This window comes from Trichosurus vulpecula, chromosome 1 (assembly GCF_011100635.1).
Source record: "Trichosurus vulpecula isolate mTriVul1 chromosome 1, mTriVul1.pri, whole genome shotgun sequence".
NCBI classification, from domain to species: Eukaryota; Metazoa; Chordata; class Mammalia; order Diprotodontia; family Phalangeridae; genus Trichosurus; species Trichosurus vulpecula.
In genome coordinates, this window is record NC_050573.1 from 461,465,454 (window position 1) to 461,483,040 (window position 17,587).

At 38.7% G+C, this 17,587-nt stretch overlaps 1 protein-coding gene across 1 annotated transcript in view; it reads left to right on the forward strand.

The window, feature by feature from the left end:
• Positions 1-17,587, forward strand: part of ADGRV1 (adhesion G protein-coupled receptor V1) — a 727,941-nt gene that overhangs the window by 231,467 nt on the left and 478,887 nt on the right. The window contains exons 74-77 of the mRNA XM_036763404.1: positions 1,267-2,348; positions 6,153-6,270; positions 8,541-8,712; positions 12,114-12,356. Coding sequence (XP_036619299.1) covers positions 1,267-2,348; positions 6,153-6,270; positions 8,541-8,712; positions 12,114-12,356 — 1,615 coding nt within the window. The remainder of the gene's footprint in view (positions 1-1,266; positions 2,349-6,152; positions 6,271-8,540; positions 8,713-12,113; positions 12,357-17,587) is intronic.

Sequence of the window (17,587 nt, forward strand, 5' to 3'; positions counted from 1 at the left end):
ATAAGCACCATCAGAGGAACATTGAAACTCATTTAAAGGGAATTGTGACATATTCAGACTTTGGTAGCATGGCTTCCACAAATTAGGAAGGAAGGGAAACAGCCAAATTGGTATGCGCTGCCAACAGTCTTAATAATTTTTAATGACACTAAACATTTTATGAATTTGGACAGGGACAATCTAAGGTCCTTTTTGGCTCTAAAGCCTGTCTATGATCCTGTGACCCTGTGAACCTCTTCACAGTATTTATCTATAGACCATAATTTATGCATAGTTTATACATATTACAAACTAAAAATACACAGTAAGGGACTTGTTCTTTCTGGGATCTTATGAGGAAGCCACAGCCCCCAAGATTATTTCATTACTATCTATTGTGAGTTGCACTACCTATATTTTAGGGCATTTACATTATTTAATATTTCATTTTCAAAGCGTTTTGTGTTTTGATGAAAAACAATGAAACTATGCAAAGTGCACATAAATTTTAAAAAATAAAATTGAACCTGATTGCCTTCTTTTTCTCGTCCCAGGAGAGTGACAATGGGCTTAAGTAGATGTACTTGGGCATTTTTGTTATTTAGTTTGACTTTGTGACCCCTTTTGAAGTTTTCCTGGCAAAGATACTGGAGTGGTTTGCCATTTCCTTCTCTAGCTCATTTTACAGTTGAAGAACTATGGCAAACAAGGTTGAGCGACTTGCCCCAGGTCCCAGTATGCTGGTAAGTGTCCAGGCTTGGCACTTATCCACTATGCCACATAGTTGGTATGTTTGGCTACCAGGCATATTTATAGACAAGGAGAGAAATGGCAAGAACATGGTTTCATATTATATTCATGCTAGGGTTCTTCATTTGCCTGAAACATGTGTGTCTCTTCTGTACATAGAATCCAAAGGGACAGGGAAGAGATAATGCTAACTTTTTATTTTGTAAAATGTTTTGCCTATTTATATCTGAATTCTTAAAAAGCATGTATGAATGCAGCCTTCATGATGGCTGTCATATTAATTCCTTTCAGCTAAGGCCTTATCGTCCTCCATATAACCAAAGTCACTCAAGTTCTGGCAAATTGTTGCACACCTTTCATTCTAGATAGAATGTTAAGGGCATTAGCCTCATCAACCAATATGTAGGGTTTTTATTACTCTGAAGAAATCATATCAATTTTAAGAAACATACGCATGAAAGATTAATCTTTTCCGAAGAACTGCTACTTCTTAACAACTAATGAAACCTTTGATGGGGGGATGTTATTCCTTTTCAGACAAGGATTTACTGTGGCTGAAATTGAGCCAATGGGAATCTTTCAGTTTTCCCTCATCTCAAGAGATATCATAATATCAGAAGATGCACAAACAGTCAGATTGAATGTACAGAGATTGTTTGGTTTCCACGGTGACTTTACTAAAGTGACCTATCAGACTACAGCAGGAAGTGCAAAACCTCTGGAAAATTTTGGGCCTGTTCACAATGGAGAACTGATATTTAAAAAATTAGAGACTGATGTTGATTTTGAAATCACTATCATCGACAATCAACTTCCTGAGATGGCAAAAGTCTTTTATGTCAATTTGACTTCTGTTGAAATCAAAGGTTTGCAACAGCTTGGTGCTAACTGGAAACCACGCTTAAATCCAGATTTCAGTGTTGCAGTTATTACTATACTGGACAATGATGGCCTAAGTGTGATTGATGCTGCTGTCCCTCTAACAACTACTGCTTTCCCTAAGGCTACTGATGCTGTTGTTGCATCTCACACAGTTATCACTGCCCCTGAAACCATCAAGACTACTGCCATTCCCCAGACAACTGAAATTGTTACCTTTGTGCCTGAAGCAACTGGCATTGTCATTCTCACGAATGGAGCAATTGTGCCTGAGAAACCTGATGTGGTCACTATAACTGATGCTTCCGTGAAAGGAATATTTAGTCTCGGGCCACCTGTCATTTATGTTGAAGAAGATACGAAGGATGGTACACTTGGTACTGTAGAAGTTCTTGTCCGAAGGACTAGTGGGTTCACCGGTAATGTCAGCATAGCTGTTAAAACTTATGGGGGAATAAGTGCTCAGAGAGAAACTGGTGAATTTCCTTTTCAGGATGCCTATGGAATTTCTAACCTTACATGGGCCAATGAAGGAGAAGATTTTATAGAGCATTCTTTCATTCTTACGTTTCTGGATGGAGAAAGAGAAAATAAAGTATATGTTCAAATCTTGGATGATGATGAGCCAGAAGGACAAGAATATTTTTATGTTTTTCTCACCAACCCTCAGGGTGGAGCCCAAATTATAAAAGGAAAGGATGACATTGGATTTGCAGCTTTTGCAACCATCATTATTAAAGGTATTTTTGACATTCTTGTTTGATAGGTGATGGTGAAAAAATGACCTACCCTAATATAGAAATTGGTAGAAGAAAGTCTACTTTAGGCTCCCTCTGAGGGAAGCCTACTTGAGGTGCCCAGATGTCATCATTAAGGCAATTTTTTACCAATAGCATGAACGCTAGCATCCTTAAGTACAGCTCCAGGGGAATATTTAATGTACACACTCATCCCAGAGTCATTTACATACTCTACGGCATATGAATAATAGATGTAGACAAAATCTTGTATTTCCTGTTTACCTCCCTTCCTTCTAGATGGACACAAACAATCTCAGGTAACCTATCCTGTTTTAATGATTCCTCCTTCCTTCTACTTGACACCCTTGAAAGAGAATTAAATCTGACACACTTTCTCAGCAACCCATTCTAAAGCTAATAGATATTTGTTACTGTCAGGAAGTCTTTTTTTTTTCATAAATACTTGTGGAATTCATAATGAATGTAAAATCATGTCTAAAATTACTTCCTCAAATTTATATTATTTATGTTAACATTATTTTGGATTAATGAAGCATGTTATGTTCACTGCACTGTGGTAGGTGTTAGGGATGCAGAAATCTAAGAAGATTCCTTTCTTGCCCTCAAGGAGCTTACAGTGGAGGGTAGAAGATAAGAATACTATTGTGACAACCATAATACACTCTGAGATGATAGTCTCCAAGTTCTCTTAGATCTCTAAGACTATTAGTTGCAGAAAAGTTACTAGCCTATATTTATAGTAGTGATGTTTTTTCACGAGGAGATTCCTATGCCATGGAAACCATAGGTACAGACCAAAAATTATAGGGTATAATACAGACACTATTAAAAAGTCTCTCTCTCTGTTGTGTGTGTGTGTGTGTATACCCACACACACACACACACATATGTGTCAATGACATCCTGCAGTGTATTAGAGCATAGTAGGATAGTGCATAGAGAGCTGGCCTTAGTGTCAGAAAGACTGAGGTTCAAGTTTGCCATCTTACATATACCAGCTGTGTGATCCTAACCAAGTCATTTAACCTCTTGATGTCCTGGGCAGCTCTCTACAACTATATAATAAAGTATCACCTTGCATTGATTAGGAAGTTTATTTGTCTGGGACTTTCCTATACTAATGAAATCAAAACTCCCAAATTCTCTATCACCCTAAAATGTTTAATATAATATATAGAGATGCAGTGGTAATTATTTAGCAACAAGACTCTCCTAGGGAAAAATATGCTTGCATACTTTTAAGTCTAATCTGTATTATTAACACTTTTTAAAGTCTAGACAATCAACAAAACAACAAATCAAGCCCCAGTTTGTAGCCATTGCTTATTACTGAAGTGAAAGTGTTTACACTAAAAATTTAACAATCAGCTCTCAAGACAGTTAAGCTCCCGAATACATTTTGGTATAATAAGCCCGACCAGTCTGTTGATCAGTAAACATTTATTAAGTGCCTATTATGTGCCAAGCACTGTGCTAAGCACCAGAAATACAAAAAGAGTCAAAAGACAGTCTTTGACCTCCAGGAATTTATAATCTAATGGGGGAGACCACATGCAAACAAATATATACAAAGTGAGCTATATACAGGAAAAATAGGAAATAATTAGAAGGGAGGCCCTGGAATTAAGAGGGGTAGAGAAGGCATCCTATAGAAAGTGGGATTTAGTTAGGACTTAAAGGAAGCCAGGGAGGTCAGTCATCTGAGTAGAGGGAGGAGAGCATTCCATGCCTGGGGGACAGCCAGAGAATGCCTGGAGCCGAGAGACAGAATTTGTGAAAAGCCAGGAGGCCAGTGTCACTGGATCAAAGAGTATGTGTTGGGGAGTAAGGTGTACGAAGACTGGAAAGGTAGGAGAGGGGCTAGGATGTGAAGGTCTTTGAATGTCAAAAAGAGCATTTTATATTTGCTCCTGGCGACAGTGGAGTTGGAAGCCACTATAGTTCATTGAGAAGGGGAATGACGTGGTTGGACCTGAGCTTTATGACAGTCACTTTAGTGATTGAAAGAGGATGAAATTGGAGTGGGGAGAGACTTGAGGCAGGCAGCCCCCCCCCCAGCAGGTTATTGCAGTAGTCCAAGTGTGAGGTGAAGAGGGGGCTTGCATCAGAGAGGTGGCAGGGTCAGAGCAAAGAAGTGGGCATATTCAGGAGATGTTGCAAAAATGAAATCAATAGGCCTTGGCAACAGCTTGTAAATGGGGAATGAGAGATAATGAGGAATCTAGGAGAGGTCCAAATAGTGGAGAAGAGAGGGAGATCACCAGGGAAAGGTAGGGATATATTTATTCATGGAAGAGCTGGTAACTGAACTAGTTTTTAAAAAGGGAAGACTGCAGCAGGGGGGAGGTGTAGGAGACAGCAGTTCAGACATGGGAAATATAATATATACAGTAATGGTTGTATGTTGATACCGGGAAAAGAAAAATAGGACCAAGTAATTGTGAGCAGCCTAGTCTGCCTAGCATAAAGAAGGTAGGAAGGGAAGTAGTATAAAGTTAGGATAGAAGGACAGAGTGGGCCTGGTCTGTGAAGGGCTTTGAATAATAGGCTAAACAGTTTGTATTTTATGCTGTGGGTGGTGAAGAATCACTGACAGTTTTTAAGCATGTGTGGGACATGGTCAGACACGTGCTTTTGGGAAAACCAGTTTGGCAGTGGTGCAAAGGCTGGATTGCAGAGGCTAGATTGCAGAATAATAAGAATGGAGTTAGGGAGATCCATTGGAAGAAGGGTATTTATTACAGTAGTCCAAGAGAGATGTAATGAGGGCATAGAAGAGAAGTAGAGGAAATGGAAAGGAGAAGGGTGGGAAGGAAGAGATGTTGGGGAGGTAGAAACAACAGGACTTACTTGTAAAGTTTGGATGGTTAGCAAGGGTCAAAGAAGACCCTGAACTTGGAAATCTCAGTGACTGGGGTAATATACATACTCTTAGGAGAAATAGGGAAGCAGGGAAGAGGAACAGGACTTAGGTAGGGAATGATGAGTTCTGTTTTGCACATGTTGAGTGTGAGGTGATGGCAGGACACAAAGAATATGAGACTGGTGTTCAGTACAGAGCTTAGGGCTAGAGACAAAAATCTGAAATTGTGTGCATAGAGATGATAATGGAAGTGGTGGGAGTGACAACTGTTGTCTATTCTGTATCTTCTTGTTTCTTGGCATAAATAATCTAGTTTTGTGTAAGATTTCAGATTGGTAAAATCTGTTAGTGTGATTGTGTTCTGCTTACAAAGCCTTTCAGAACCCAAGGTCGTATGTCATGATTTATATCTCTTTAGTTTACTTTTCTGCTGCATACATTTATTATGCCACACTTATTCTTACAGGAATTAATTACATTTTTTATTGATCATTTTTCCAGTTTATTTAGTTCAAATCTTGTTGTGTAGCATTTTCACTGTATTCTATGCCTGCTGGCTTAGTGACATTTAGAGCCCTAAATGGAGTATGTTATCTGTATTAAAGAATAAAATGAGTTTAATTGGCCTGCAAAATAATATTTGTACCATTTATTATGCCCCTCTGCCACATCAACCCAATTAGAAATTGCAAGAAGGAAGCAAAATCAATTCCATCTCCATGTGATCCCTCTTTCCATGATCTTCTAGATTTAAATTTTAATTGAAGCCTTCTGAATAGGCTGCTTTGAGCATTGAATTGTGAGAGCTCTAGGTCTCATCTAAATTGTGACTTGTATCACTGTGTTGAGCAGATGAGTGATGGATTAAAAGTTTTTCCTAAATACATATGTATCATTACAATGTAAAATTTATCTTTCAGGGAGTGATCTTCAGAATGGTATTGTAGGATTCACTGAGGACTCACAAAGTGGACTGGACCTGGGTGAAGACTCTGATAAAAGAAATGTCTACCTTGCTGTCATAAGGCAACCAAACAGGTACAGATATATATTGGGAGGATATAACATGTTGTTTCCCCATTCTGGGTCTAGTACATTTTGATTAAAATAGTAGAAACAGGACGAAATGTTAGAGGAGAGATTGTCATGCAATTTCATAATGTCCCCAACATTCAGGTGCTCTGTTTCTTTTATGTAATTTAACATGTTTGCGTTACTTTATACCTTTTAAGTAGGATTAAGATGGCCAGTACCTTGATAGATCCAGGCAAACAAAAAATCTAATTTGTTTCTTCTCTGTAAGAAATAAAGATTTCTTTATTATTTTGGTGTGCGTAGCATTCTATGTTTCTTATCAACAGCACCTTTGAAACTTCAGATCCCTTTTATTAGTACCATCTTTACCCTGTAGTTGTCTTAGTATATTTAATATGAAACTAGATTTGTAAGTTGTTGCTGTGTTCCAAGGGAGAATGAGATATGGAAAATGGACCTTCAGTTTTGAAATGGATGCTTGCTTTCTGAGTAGTATTATGGTTTGGATTTTAACTGTTTTCATTGGATCCATTTTTACTTGATTCTGTGAATGGAATAGAATTCAAGAGTCTTAGAATTGGAAGGAATCTCACATGTCAAGTAGTCCAGTTCACACCTGATCAGGAGCTTCCAATACAGAAGAGGTGTTGAACATGCAGCATGCACATCTCATGTGGCCCACAGCATTCCTGCCCTCAGCCCAAAGCAGATTAAAGTGTAATTGGGAAATATTTAACGCAATTAAAAATATAGCAAAACACAGATAATGTACGTTTTAAGACTATGTCAGTAGAGTTTGAAATCACTACTCTACATCATCACCAACATTTAACCATGCTTAATGTTTGCGAGTGATGACAAATTCATTCCCTTCTTCATTCCTTTTTTGGATAGCTCTAATGATTAGGTAGGGCAGCTAGGTGGCTCAGTGGATAGAATGCTGAGTCTGCGGTCAAGAAGACCTGAGTTCGAATCTGGCCTCAGATCACTTATGTGACCCTGGGCAAGTCACTTAACCATGTTTGCTTCCATTTCCTCATGTGTAAAATGAGCTGGAGAAAGAAATGGCAAAACACTCTAGTATCTTTGCCAAGAAAACCCCAAAAGGGGTCATAAAAGGTCAGACATGACTATAAATAACTAAACAACAGAATAATTAGATTTGTCCTTATATCAGGTTGAATATCCCCGTGTGTCTTCATATCAAGTTGAAATCAGTTCCTCATCAACTTCTACCCATTATTCCTCCTGCTCTCTGGGGTCAAGGAAGCCATTTATCCTCTGCATTGTTATACTAGTATATGGTGAACATTTCAGTTTCTTCATCTGCTCATCTCTAGCCTGAACATTAGACTATGAGCTCCTTGAGAACAGCTTTATTTTAACCTTTTTTTCCCCTTGTATCCCCAGTGCTTAGCACAGTGTCTAGAACATTACAGGTGCTTGATAACTAACTGAATATCCCCATTTTGTTCAGTCTGCCCTGGTATGGGTTGTCCCCTTCTAAGCAAACTGACCCTTGTTATGCACTTTCTCAAATATAATGCCCAGAATAGTTGTATCTATATACACATAAAGAACATATTTATTTAGAACTTATAGATTTTATAGAACATATAATAATATAGTGTATAATTTATATATCTGTAATTTCATAATATATAATTTAATTAGATCTTTTTGTTTTCTTTGGAAAGCATTTCTATGTATCTAAATTTTACTTCTAGCTTTCTATTTAACTAGCATCGTGACCTTGGGCAGATCACTTTTTCTCTGGGTTTTAGGTTTCTCATGTATGAAATGATGAAGCTGAGCTAGATAATGTTGAAGTTAACTTCTACGCTAAAAAAAAATCATAGTGTAGCAGAAAAAAAAACTGGAATGAGTTAAAACAAACAAAAAACTTGTACTCTAATGTTAGTTCTCTTATCACCTAACTATAAGACCTTGTGCAAATCACCTACTGTCCCCAAGTCTCAGGTTTTTTGTCTATAAAATGGATATAACTATCTTACTTTTTCACAGAGTAAAGAGGATCAAGAGATAAAGTATACTAAGCAGTTTTGTAAATTACAAAACAGATGCATCCTACATAAATTCCGATTATGAATATATTCGGTCATAATTTGTAATTATAATTTGCTTTCAGGTATTATATTAGTCTTATGAGCAATGTAGTGGTATATTCTGAGAACAAAAATGTTATATAATTAGGCACCATAATTTTTGTACTTTGATTTAATGTAATTTCAGTGGTTTGACTTTGTCCACAGAGTTTTTGAAGATGTCAGCATCTTTTGGCGAGTCACATTTAACAAAACGGCTGTTGTACTTGAGAGAGCAGGAGTGGACTTACGTGACATGCTGTTGTCTGTATCAGGGACCACAACTTGTATGTCAGGCCAGGCAAAGTGCCTCATCTCCATTGAACTCCAGCCTGATAAGGTAAGAACAAAAGCAAATCTACTCTACATTTTATGATGTTCCTCACAAAGAGGGAGATAAAGTATTTTTGTGTGGAGCAAATATGCTCAATCAACAAGCACATATAAAGCATCTCCTATGTTATAGGGACTGGGCATGCAAAGACAAAATTCAAAGAATCCTTTCCCTCAAGTATCTTACCTTAGGTAGAGGGAGACAAGATGGAGACCTAGAAATATGTACAAAATATATGCAAAGTGTAGTTTGAGGGGCAGGGCACTTGCAGCTGAGAAAATCCCCAGAGTCCTTGAGTAGAGGTCGTGTTCGAATGGAGCTGTAAAGGAAACTAGGAAGTTTAAATGTTGGCAGGTTGGGATGTGAGGAGGGATTAACTCCAGGCAGGAGGGCAGCATGTGCAAAGATACAGAGATGGAAGATGAAATGTGAGTGGGAAGCATCAAGCCATCCAATTTCACTGGCCCTTTAAAGAGCATATGAAGTGGAGTAATGATGATAAGCCTTGAAATGTTAGTTGGAGCCAGATTGTAAAAAAGTCTTTAAATGTCAAACGCAGGAGTTCATATTTGGGGAAGGAAGGGAATAAGCATTTATATGATGCCAACTATGTGCCAATGTCTGCACTAAGCACTTTTAAAATATAATCTCATTTTTTCAATCCTCAAAACAGCTCTGGAAGTAGATGCTATTCCCACTTTGCATTGAGGAAATTGAGGCAAACAGAACTGAAGTAATTTGCCTAGAGTCACATAACTTTTAACTGTCTGAGGCCAGATTTGAACTCAAATTTTCCTAACTCCAGGTCTAGTGCTTGATCCACTGTGCCCTGTGTGCCACCCCCCCCCCACTTCCAGCTACCTTCTGGAGATAATAGCCACTGAGTCTTATTGTGGGGAGGAAGAAGAGGTCCGTGCTCCAAGCCCAGCGATAGAGCCTAAATCATTTTGCTTTTCTGAAGATTTCAGATTTATAATTTGTCATATATTCTTTCATAAGTGTATTTGAGTTAGATTTTTCCTTTATCTGCTTTTAGATATTTTTTTGACATACCTTCCAGCCTTAGGCTAGTTGTCAGAGGGAAGATGATCCCTTCAGAGTTCCCGCAGGCAAAGTTTCTCTTGATTCCTTTTCCCCAAACCCCTAAGTACAGGAGATCTTTGAGTTGTCCTTTCTTTCATCTGTTTATCATAAGTCTGAAATTTTCCCTTATCCCTATACCTCAAAAACTATTAAAGAAGAAATTTAGATTTTAGTCTTAAAAAATGAAAGAAAAAAATCAATTGGTGGCTTATATAGTGATTTTCATTATTTTTACCCAGACACAAGTTTAAACTGTGTGGAAGGAAATAATCAGTCGGTAGTGTCTGTGGCCCAACTGGGAAAGGGAAATCCTGGAAATGACATCCTATGCCTGCCTTTCATAAAGTGTTTCAGACACGTTTAGGAGTTGAGAGAGGTTTACATATGACTTGGGTAGTTGTGTTTCCTTATCAACACTTCATGTTTATTTTATGCCCACAACAGTTTGTAAGACTGGAAAATTTCTCCCGTTTCTATTTCTAATTAAATGTTGCCACTCAGTGGTACATTGTTCTCTTCTGAAAGTTCTTCACCTAGAATATAACATCTTTGAAGTGAGGGTTTGTGAATGATGTAAAGTAACTGTATAATCACTGTCGCAATGAGCAACATTTTCCTGGAGAACAAAAACACAAGACTGTGATGGAGAAAGAAATCCTTATTTAAACAAAGAGGGGGAGTGCCTGTGTGCTTGGAAGACCCATGGACTTCAGTTAATAATACTCTCCTTTCCCAGTGCTTCTGTTTTATCTACAAGAGATATTGAGATTTTTAACAGCTGGGGAAGCCACAAGCAAAACTGAAGAGCAAATACAAAATAAAGCAAGCTAAGTGCTACATAATATTTATTTAGATAATTCTACCCCTACTGCAGATTAACATTCACCTGCCCAGTGACTGAGAGGAAGCATACTTCTTGGTGAGGCTGGAGGATTTTTTTGTTGTTTTTCAAAAGATGATAGATTCACAGGAGCCCGTGAACAGAAACAGAAACACATGGAGCATTCAAAGAACACACAAGGTTTCCCTCTCCCCACCCTCTTTGCCAAGAGAATTGAACAATGCCTGGCACATAGTGCTTAATAAATGCTTATTGACTTCACTTGGGTTGTCATCAAGAAATACCTTGACATTCCAGTAAACTGTTTCTCTCACAAGAGTCTATATAGTCTCCTTCAGACTCATGAAAACCCTGTGGTTTAGATCTCACTCCCCCTTTCCCCAAAGTAAACATAGTTTGGGGATTTCTGATAGCTCCTAATGCTTCTGTTATATAATGCTGAACTGTGTTATACAATGGGTAGTTAGACAATAGAGGTTGCCTTTGGAACCTAGACTAACTTGGCTACTATGGATTAAATCAATGGGCCCAACAATGATGCTGAGATTTTGGATTAAATGATAATATTTTTTATTAATCATTTTTATTTAATATTTTAGTTTTCAACATTGATTTCCAAAAGATTTTGAGTTACAAATTTTCTCCCCATTTCTACCCTCCCCCCCATTCCAAGATGGCATATATTCTGATTGCCTCGTTCCCCAGTCAGCCCTCCCTTCTTTCACTCCACTCCCCCCATCCCCTTTCGCTTTACTTTCTTGTAGGGCAGGATAGATTTCTGTGCCCCATTTTCTATATATCTTGTTTCCCAGCTGTTTGCAAAAAACAACTTTTTTTAAGCATCTGCTTTTAAAACTTTGAGTTCCAAATTCTCCCCCCCTTCCCTTTCCACCCACCCTCCCTAGGAAGGCAAGCAATTCAGCATAGACCACGCATGTATCTAAATGATAAGTTTTAATCATGAACTAGGAAATGAATCAGCATTATATTATGAGTTTGAATCCAATCATTCTTTGGAAAATGACCTTCACAAGATGATTTGTAGGGAAATAGATGGACAAATTCTTAGCAGGGCTCTAGATATTCTGTGTTTAGAAGATGGTTGGTAAAATTATGATACTTACTTATATGACTTTACTTCAGAGGAGGAACATTCCAAGAGAAAAATAAATGTGTTTTTGATTGACAGGTAGGATACATGTAGAAATGTAAACACATCAAAGAAAAACCAGTTATCTTTATGATTGGTTCTATCTTTATTCCAGGACCTAGAGGGTTGTCATATTCTTGTTTATTGGTATAAATTTTTAAAATGACAGTTCTGGATAATGATTGCATAGCTAGAAATAACATGGTCTCTTAATAATTGATGATAATATGTAAGGCTAACAACCATATTGCTATAATTTGTTAAGACCAGATTTATGGGATAAAGAAAGATGAAATAATAACAAAAGGTACTTTTTTTCTTATTCCTTGGCAGAAATCTCAGTTTGAAATGTATTTTTTTGTGGAGCTCTATGAAGCAAGCATGGGAGCAGCAATAAACAGCAGTGCCAGATTTGCTCAGATAAAAATCCTGAAAAGTGATGGACCTCATAGCCTCATCTATTTTTCAGTGGGGTCTCGGCTGGCAGTAGCTAATAAGAAGACCACTTTAATCAGTTTGCAAGTGGCTCGAGATTTGAGTACAGCATTAATGGTGTGTGTTAACTTCAGTACACAGGTAAGAATGGTGATACACATACACACACATATATATGTGAGAATTTCTAATCTATCTATGATAGTTTTAGTGTAGTTAGGTAACAGCGTATGTATTTTTTCCTAAAAGAAGATAATAGTATTCAGGTTACTTTAAATTTTTTATACTCTTACTTATAATCACTTCATTTTTCATCTCATATGTTATTATATGTCAACTCTTAAAATGCAGAGTTTTGCCTTTCCCTTTTTCAAGTAGATTATTCATTGCAATATTTTTGTATAAGTCTGTTCTTGAAAATAATTAGAAAGTTTTGGTGAGTACAGAATGGGACACTGCATGAGAGGTGGCAGGTGTACTGAATGTGTTGCTCTTGAAATTTAAACTAGTTATTCATTACCAATGAAATCATTTGTCTATGAAATTTCTAAGCACTAATCAGACCATAACATTCAATGTCCTGATGGTATCAGTTCCTTTTCCCTTCTTTGTTCCATTCCATTCTGTGAACTGATCTAGGAGGCCCTTGGACCACTGTTGAAGTTGGTAGTGGTAAAGGTTGGCACCACTTCAACATATACTGTAGAGTAAGCACTGAACTTGATTTCAGAAGATCTATGTTTGGATGTTCCTTTGTTCTGACACTGCCCATATCACTCTATGGGCCTCAGTCTGTAAAGTGGGCTTCCTTCTCGCTGTAAGTCCTTATGATCCGAATTTTAAGGGATCTCTCATGGGAAGTAATGGTGCAGAGCATTAGCTAGCCAGAATGTAGGCTCACTTCGTAGCCGAGCAAGACAGGCCCTTCCTTGGCATGACAGTAGCCATTGGGTATCTCAACCTGTGCTCCTGGATTCCATGTGACCACCGGGTACAGACCTTCAGGATCTCATATCTTCTTGATATTACTATATTGTTAATGATAAGAGGCAGCATTGCATAATGGATAGAGTGTGGGACTTGGTCTAAGGAAAATGCCAATTCAAAAGCTTACTTGCTATATGACTGACCCTGGACAAATCACTTGACCTCTCTGTGGCTAAGTTTCCTTGCCTGTTAAATGAAGGGAGTTGAACTTGATGGTCTCTAAAGTTCCTTCCAGCTTTAAATCTGTGATGTGATGATATGCACCTGGGGACAGTTCTGGCTTTAAATCTGCATGGTACAGGGAAATGTTTGGTTGTGTATTCCACGTATAAATTAAGGAGAGCAAGGCCAAGGGTGGCCAAAAGGGTATGTAGGAGTGGTCAAGCCAGGGCAGAGTGGTGGAAGAGCTCCATGTCGTTATGGAAGAATAAGTAGGAACTTGGGCTAGGAGCTAGGAAGAAAGGCAGAGCTGATGATCGATGCTTTGAGGGACAGTGAATAGGTGGTTAAGCTTCTAAGGTGTTAAAGTACTTTGTTCCCTAGGGTCCCATGAAGAGTTTCTTATCCAATATCCTATACTCCAGACCTTAGTCTGGATGCCTAAAGAATGATAACAAGATGGTGGGTCCAGGTGTTGGGCAAAATAGAGTATCCTGCTTCTTGTGGGAGGAAGTACTGTATGTGAATGTGTGCAATTAAGTCAATGAGCATTCAAATGCCTGTTGTGTGCCAGGCACTGTGCTAAGCACTAAGAATACAAAGGAAGGCAAAAAAAATCCAGTCCTTAGGTGGCATAGTGGATAGAACTCTGGCCTGGAGTCAGGAAAACTCATCTTCCTGAATTCAAATCTGGCCTCAGACACTTACTACCTGTGTGACCCTGAGCAAGTCACTTCACCCTGTTTGCCTCCGTTTCCTCATCTGTAAAATGAGATGGAGAAGGAAATGGCAAACCACTCCAGTATTTTTTCCAAGAAAACCCCAAATGGGTTCACAAAAAGTCAAACACAACTGGAAAATGACTGAAAACAAGTTCTTAGGGAGCTCACAGTCTAGTTGGGGAGACAACATGAGCAAGACATAGACAAGGCTTGAGATTGGGGGTTAGGAGAGTCGAATTATAATACCCCTCCCTCCTTCAACCATACAATTCCACAGATTCTGTTTAGAGGGAAAGGACTAGAAACAGTAAAGGAGGGTAGGAAGAGGTGATATTAGGGACTCTCCAGAGAAAGCTGTTTTTTCAGTAGTAAAAGAATAATTAAAATTTGAGTCATCAATAGGATTAGAATGCTACTTTCTTTGGTTTCTCTTTACATCAAGTCTGTCATATCTTGTTTTATTCTGTCTTGGCTAAACCTTCCTGGGGATCTTCAAGGGCAGTTTCTCATACATAGCTTACACAACCATGACCCAGCCTGGAATGCCTCAAGGTATTTAGTTTATGGGAGTGACAATGCATTTCCCTGAATTTCTAGGTTACTTTCCTTTACTGTAATTAAAGCTTTTGATGGCAGAGTGCCCACATCTGAAGACCGTATTTGAAACTTGAAGGGAAAGAAGAGATCCTGAAGAATCTAATGAAAATATTAATTTCATCCTATTTTTACAGTCTCATTTTGTAGCCTTAGCTTCTCTTAAACCACCCTGATGTTTCCCCTTCCTCCCTCCTCCTGGACATATGAATGGAATGTACTGACAGTTCTCTTTCTGTAATTGGAAAAGGTGAGAACTTAATTATTTTATAGCAATATCAACTTTCATCTTATTAGTAAATAAGTAGTAGACATATAGGTAAATATCCTTTAGTAAGCCAAATTTCGTAGTCTGTGGAAAGAACTGCCCCTCTCTGACATAAATTTCTTTTCATTTAAAAAAAATGATAGATGGCACAGATAGATGGAGCACTGGGCCGAAGTCAGGAAGCCCAAAGTTCCAATGCAGCCTCTGACACTTACTGGTTTTGTGACCCAGGGCAAGTCCTTTGTTTGCCTCAATTTCTTTATCTGTGAAATGGACATAATAATAGCTCCTCCCTCCTAGAGATAATTGTCAAGTCCTTAGCACAGTGCCTGGCACATAGTAAATGCTATATTAATGTTGGTTCTTCTTCTCATTCTTATTATTCCAGAAGGCAGTTTTCATTCTTCCCATTTGAACTATCCGCACTGATATCACCATTTCCTATAAAACCTTAAAAGTGTGAAACAATAGTCATATCATGGAGGCTGGGCCCAGAAATGTCCTTAATCAGCAAAAACTTGAGTGGGTTGTTGTTGTTGTTGTTTGCCAAGAACAAAGACAAGCTGTCTAAAGGCAAAAGGAGGTGGAACACAAACTAATTAGTAAAAACACTTTTGAGGACAATACAAGATGACAAGACCAGTGTCGCTTCATAAAACACCAAAGAAGTGGTGAAAGCAATATAGATCTATGAAAAGCTTGTTGTAATACAACCACATATCATCAAGCATTCATAGATGAAACTGGCAGGAGGAGAACAAGGAGATGGAACAAATTTCTTACCAGCTCTAACAACCAGTTTTCATTGTCAGTGACAGAGAAGCTATTATATTTATATGATATTCATATATTTATATATTGTTCCCAATGTAATATATAAAAAACAAACTGAAATAACCCTTAAGTAAATGAAGCTGGGAAGAATAACTGGAGAAAATCATGTGTATATACCAAGGGAATTCATCTAGGAGGGAAGGCATTTGGATTTATGAGGTTTTTCAGGGTGAAGGAGAAAACAAAAAGATGGGGAAAAGTCATAAATGATATGATTGTTTCAAAAAGACGACCAAGGGGGCAGAGCCAAGATGGCGGCTAGAAAGCAGGGACTTGCGTAAGCTGCCTCCCAAATCCCCCAAACGCCTGTAAAAAATGGCTCTGAACAAATTCTAGAGTTGCGGAATCCAGAAAATAGCAGAGGGAAACAGGTATCCAGCCCAGGAGAGCCTGGATGGTTGCCGGGAAGGGGCTATTGCATAGTGCTGAGAGTGGAGAGCCGCCCAGCGTGGGCCACGCCGGGGCAGACCAGACCCTGAGTCAGCCAGCCGGAACAGGCTTTGGGGGCATGAAACAGTGAGCTGTGGCATGTACCAGACTTCTCAACCCACAAAAGCCAAAGAGTAGGTTAGAGGGAAACTGCGGGATCAAGTTCAGAGCGGTCTGGCTGCCAACTCTGGGGGTGGAGGAAGTGGTGCAGTGGTGGCCATAGCAGCAGCAGGAAGCTCCTGAGGCAGCCTCCAGAGTGCGAGCATCAGCAGCTTCCCAAGTCCCTGGCTCACACCATGGGAGGAATCTAGCAGCAGATCAGAGCAGGAGTACAAGGAGCACTTTGTGGGCACAAAGGCAGATTCTCTTTCTGTGCCCGGCTGGGATCTGTATTGTGGTCCTATTTGGCAGTTCTTGGGGGAAGAGGAGTGCTGTGGTGACAGAGCCTGTGCTGATGGTGGAATAGAAGTAGCCCTGAAAAGAGCAGTGCTTGGACCCTAAAGCTTGGGACAAAGTACTCTCTACTCTGCAAGCAGTCATATCCTGACAAAAAAGTTCAAGGGTCAAGTAGTTGGCTCCGAACATGAACAGGCAGCAAAAACAAACTCAGACTCAAATTCAAACTCTAGATTCCTTCTTTGGTGACAAAGAAGACCAAAACATACAGCCAGAAGAAGTCGACAAAGTCAAAGAGCTTACATCAAAAGCTTCCAAGAAAAATATGAATTGGGCTCAGGCCATGGAAGAGCTCAAAAAGGATTTGGAAAAGTAAGTAAGAGAAGTAGAGGAAAAATTGGGACAAGAAATGAGGGTGATGCAAGAAAACCATGAGAAACAAGTCAACAACTTGCTAAAGGAGACCCAAAAAATACTGAAGAAAATAACACCTTAAAGAGTAGACTGACCCAAATGTCAAAAGAGCTCCAAAAAGCCAATGAGGAGAAGAATGCCTTGAAAGGCAGAATTAGCCAAATGGAAAAGGAGGTCCAAAAGACCACTGAAGAAAATACCACCTTAAAAATTAGATTGGAGCAAGTGGAAGCTAGTGACTTTATGACAAATCAAGATATTATAAAACAGAAACAAAGGAATGAAAAAATGGAAGACGATGTGAAGTATCTCATTGGAAAAACCACTGACCTGGAAAATAGATCCAGGAGAGATAAATTAAAAATTATTGGACTACCTGAAACCCATGACCAAAAAAGAGCCTACACATCATCTTTCAAGAAATTATCAAGAACTGCCCTGATATTTTAGAACCAGAGGGTAAAATAGAAATTGAAAGAATCCACCGATTGCCTCTTGAAAAAGATCCCAAAAAGAAAATTCCTAGGAATATTGTTGCCAAATTCCAGAGTTTCCAGGTCAAGGAGAAA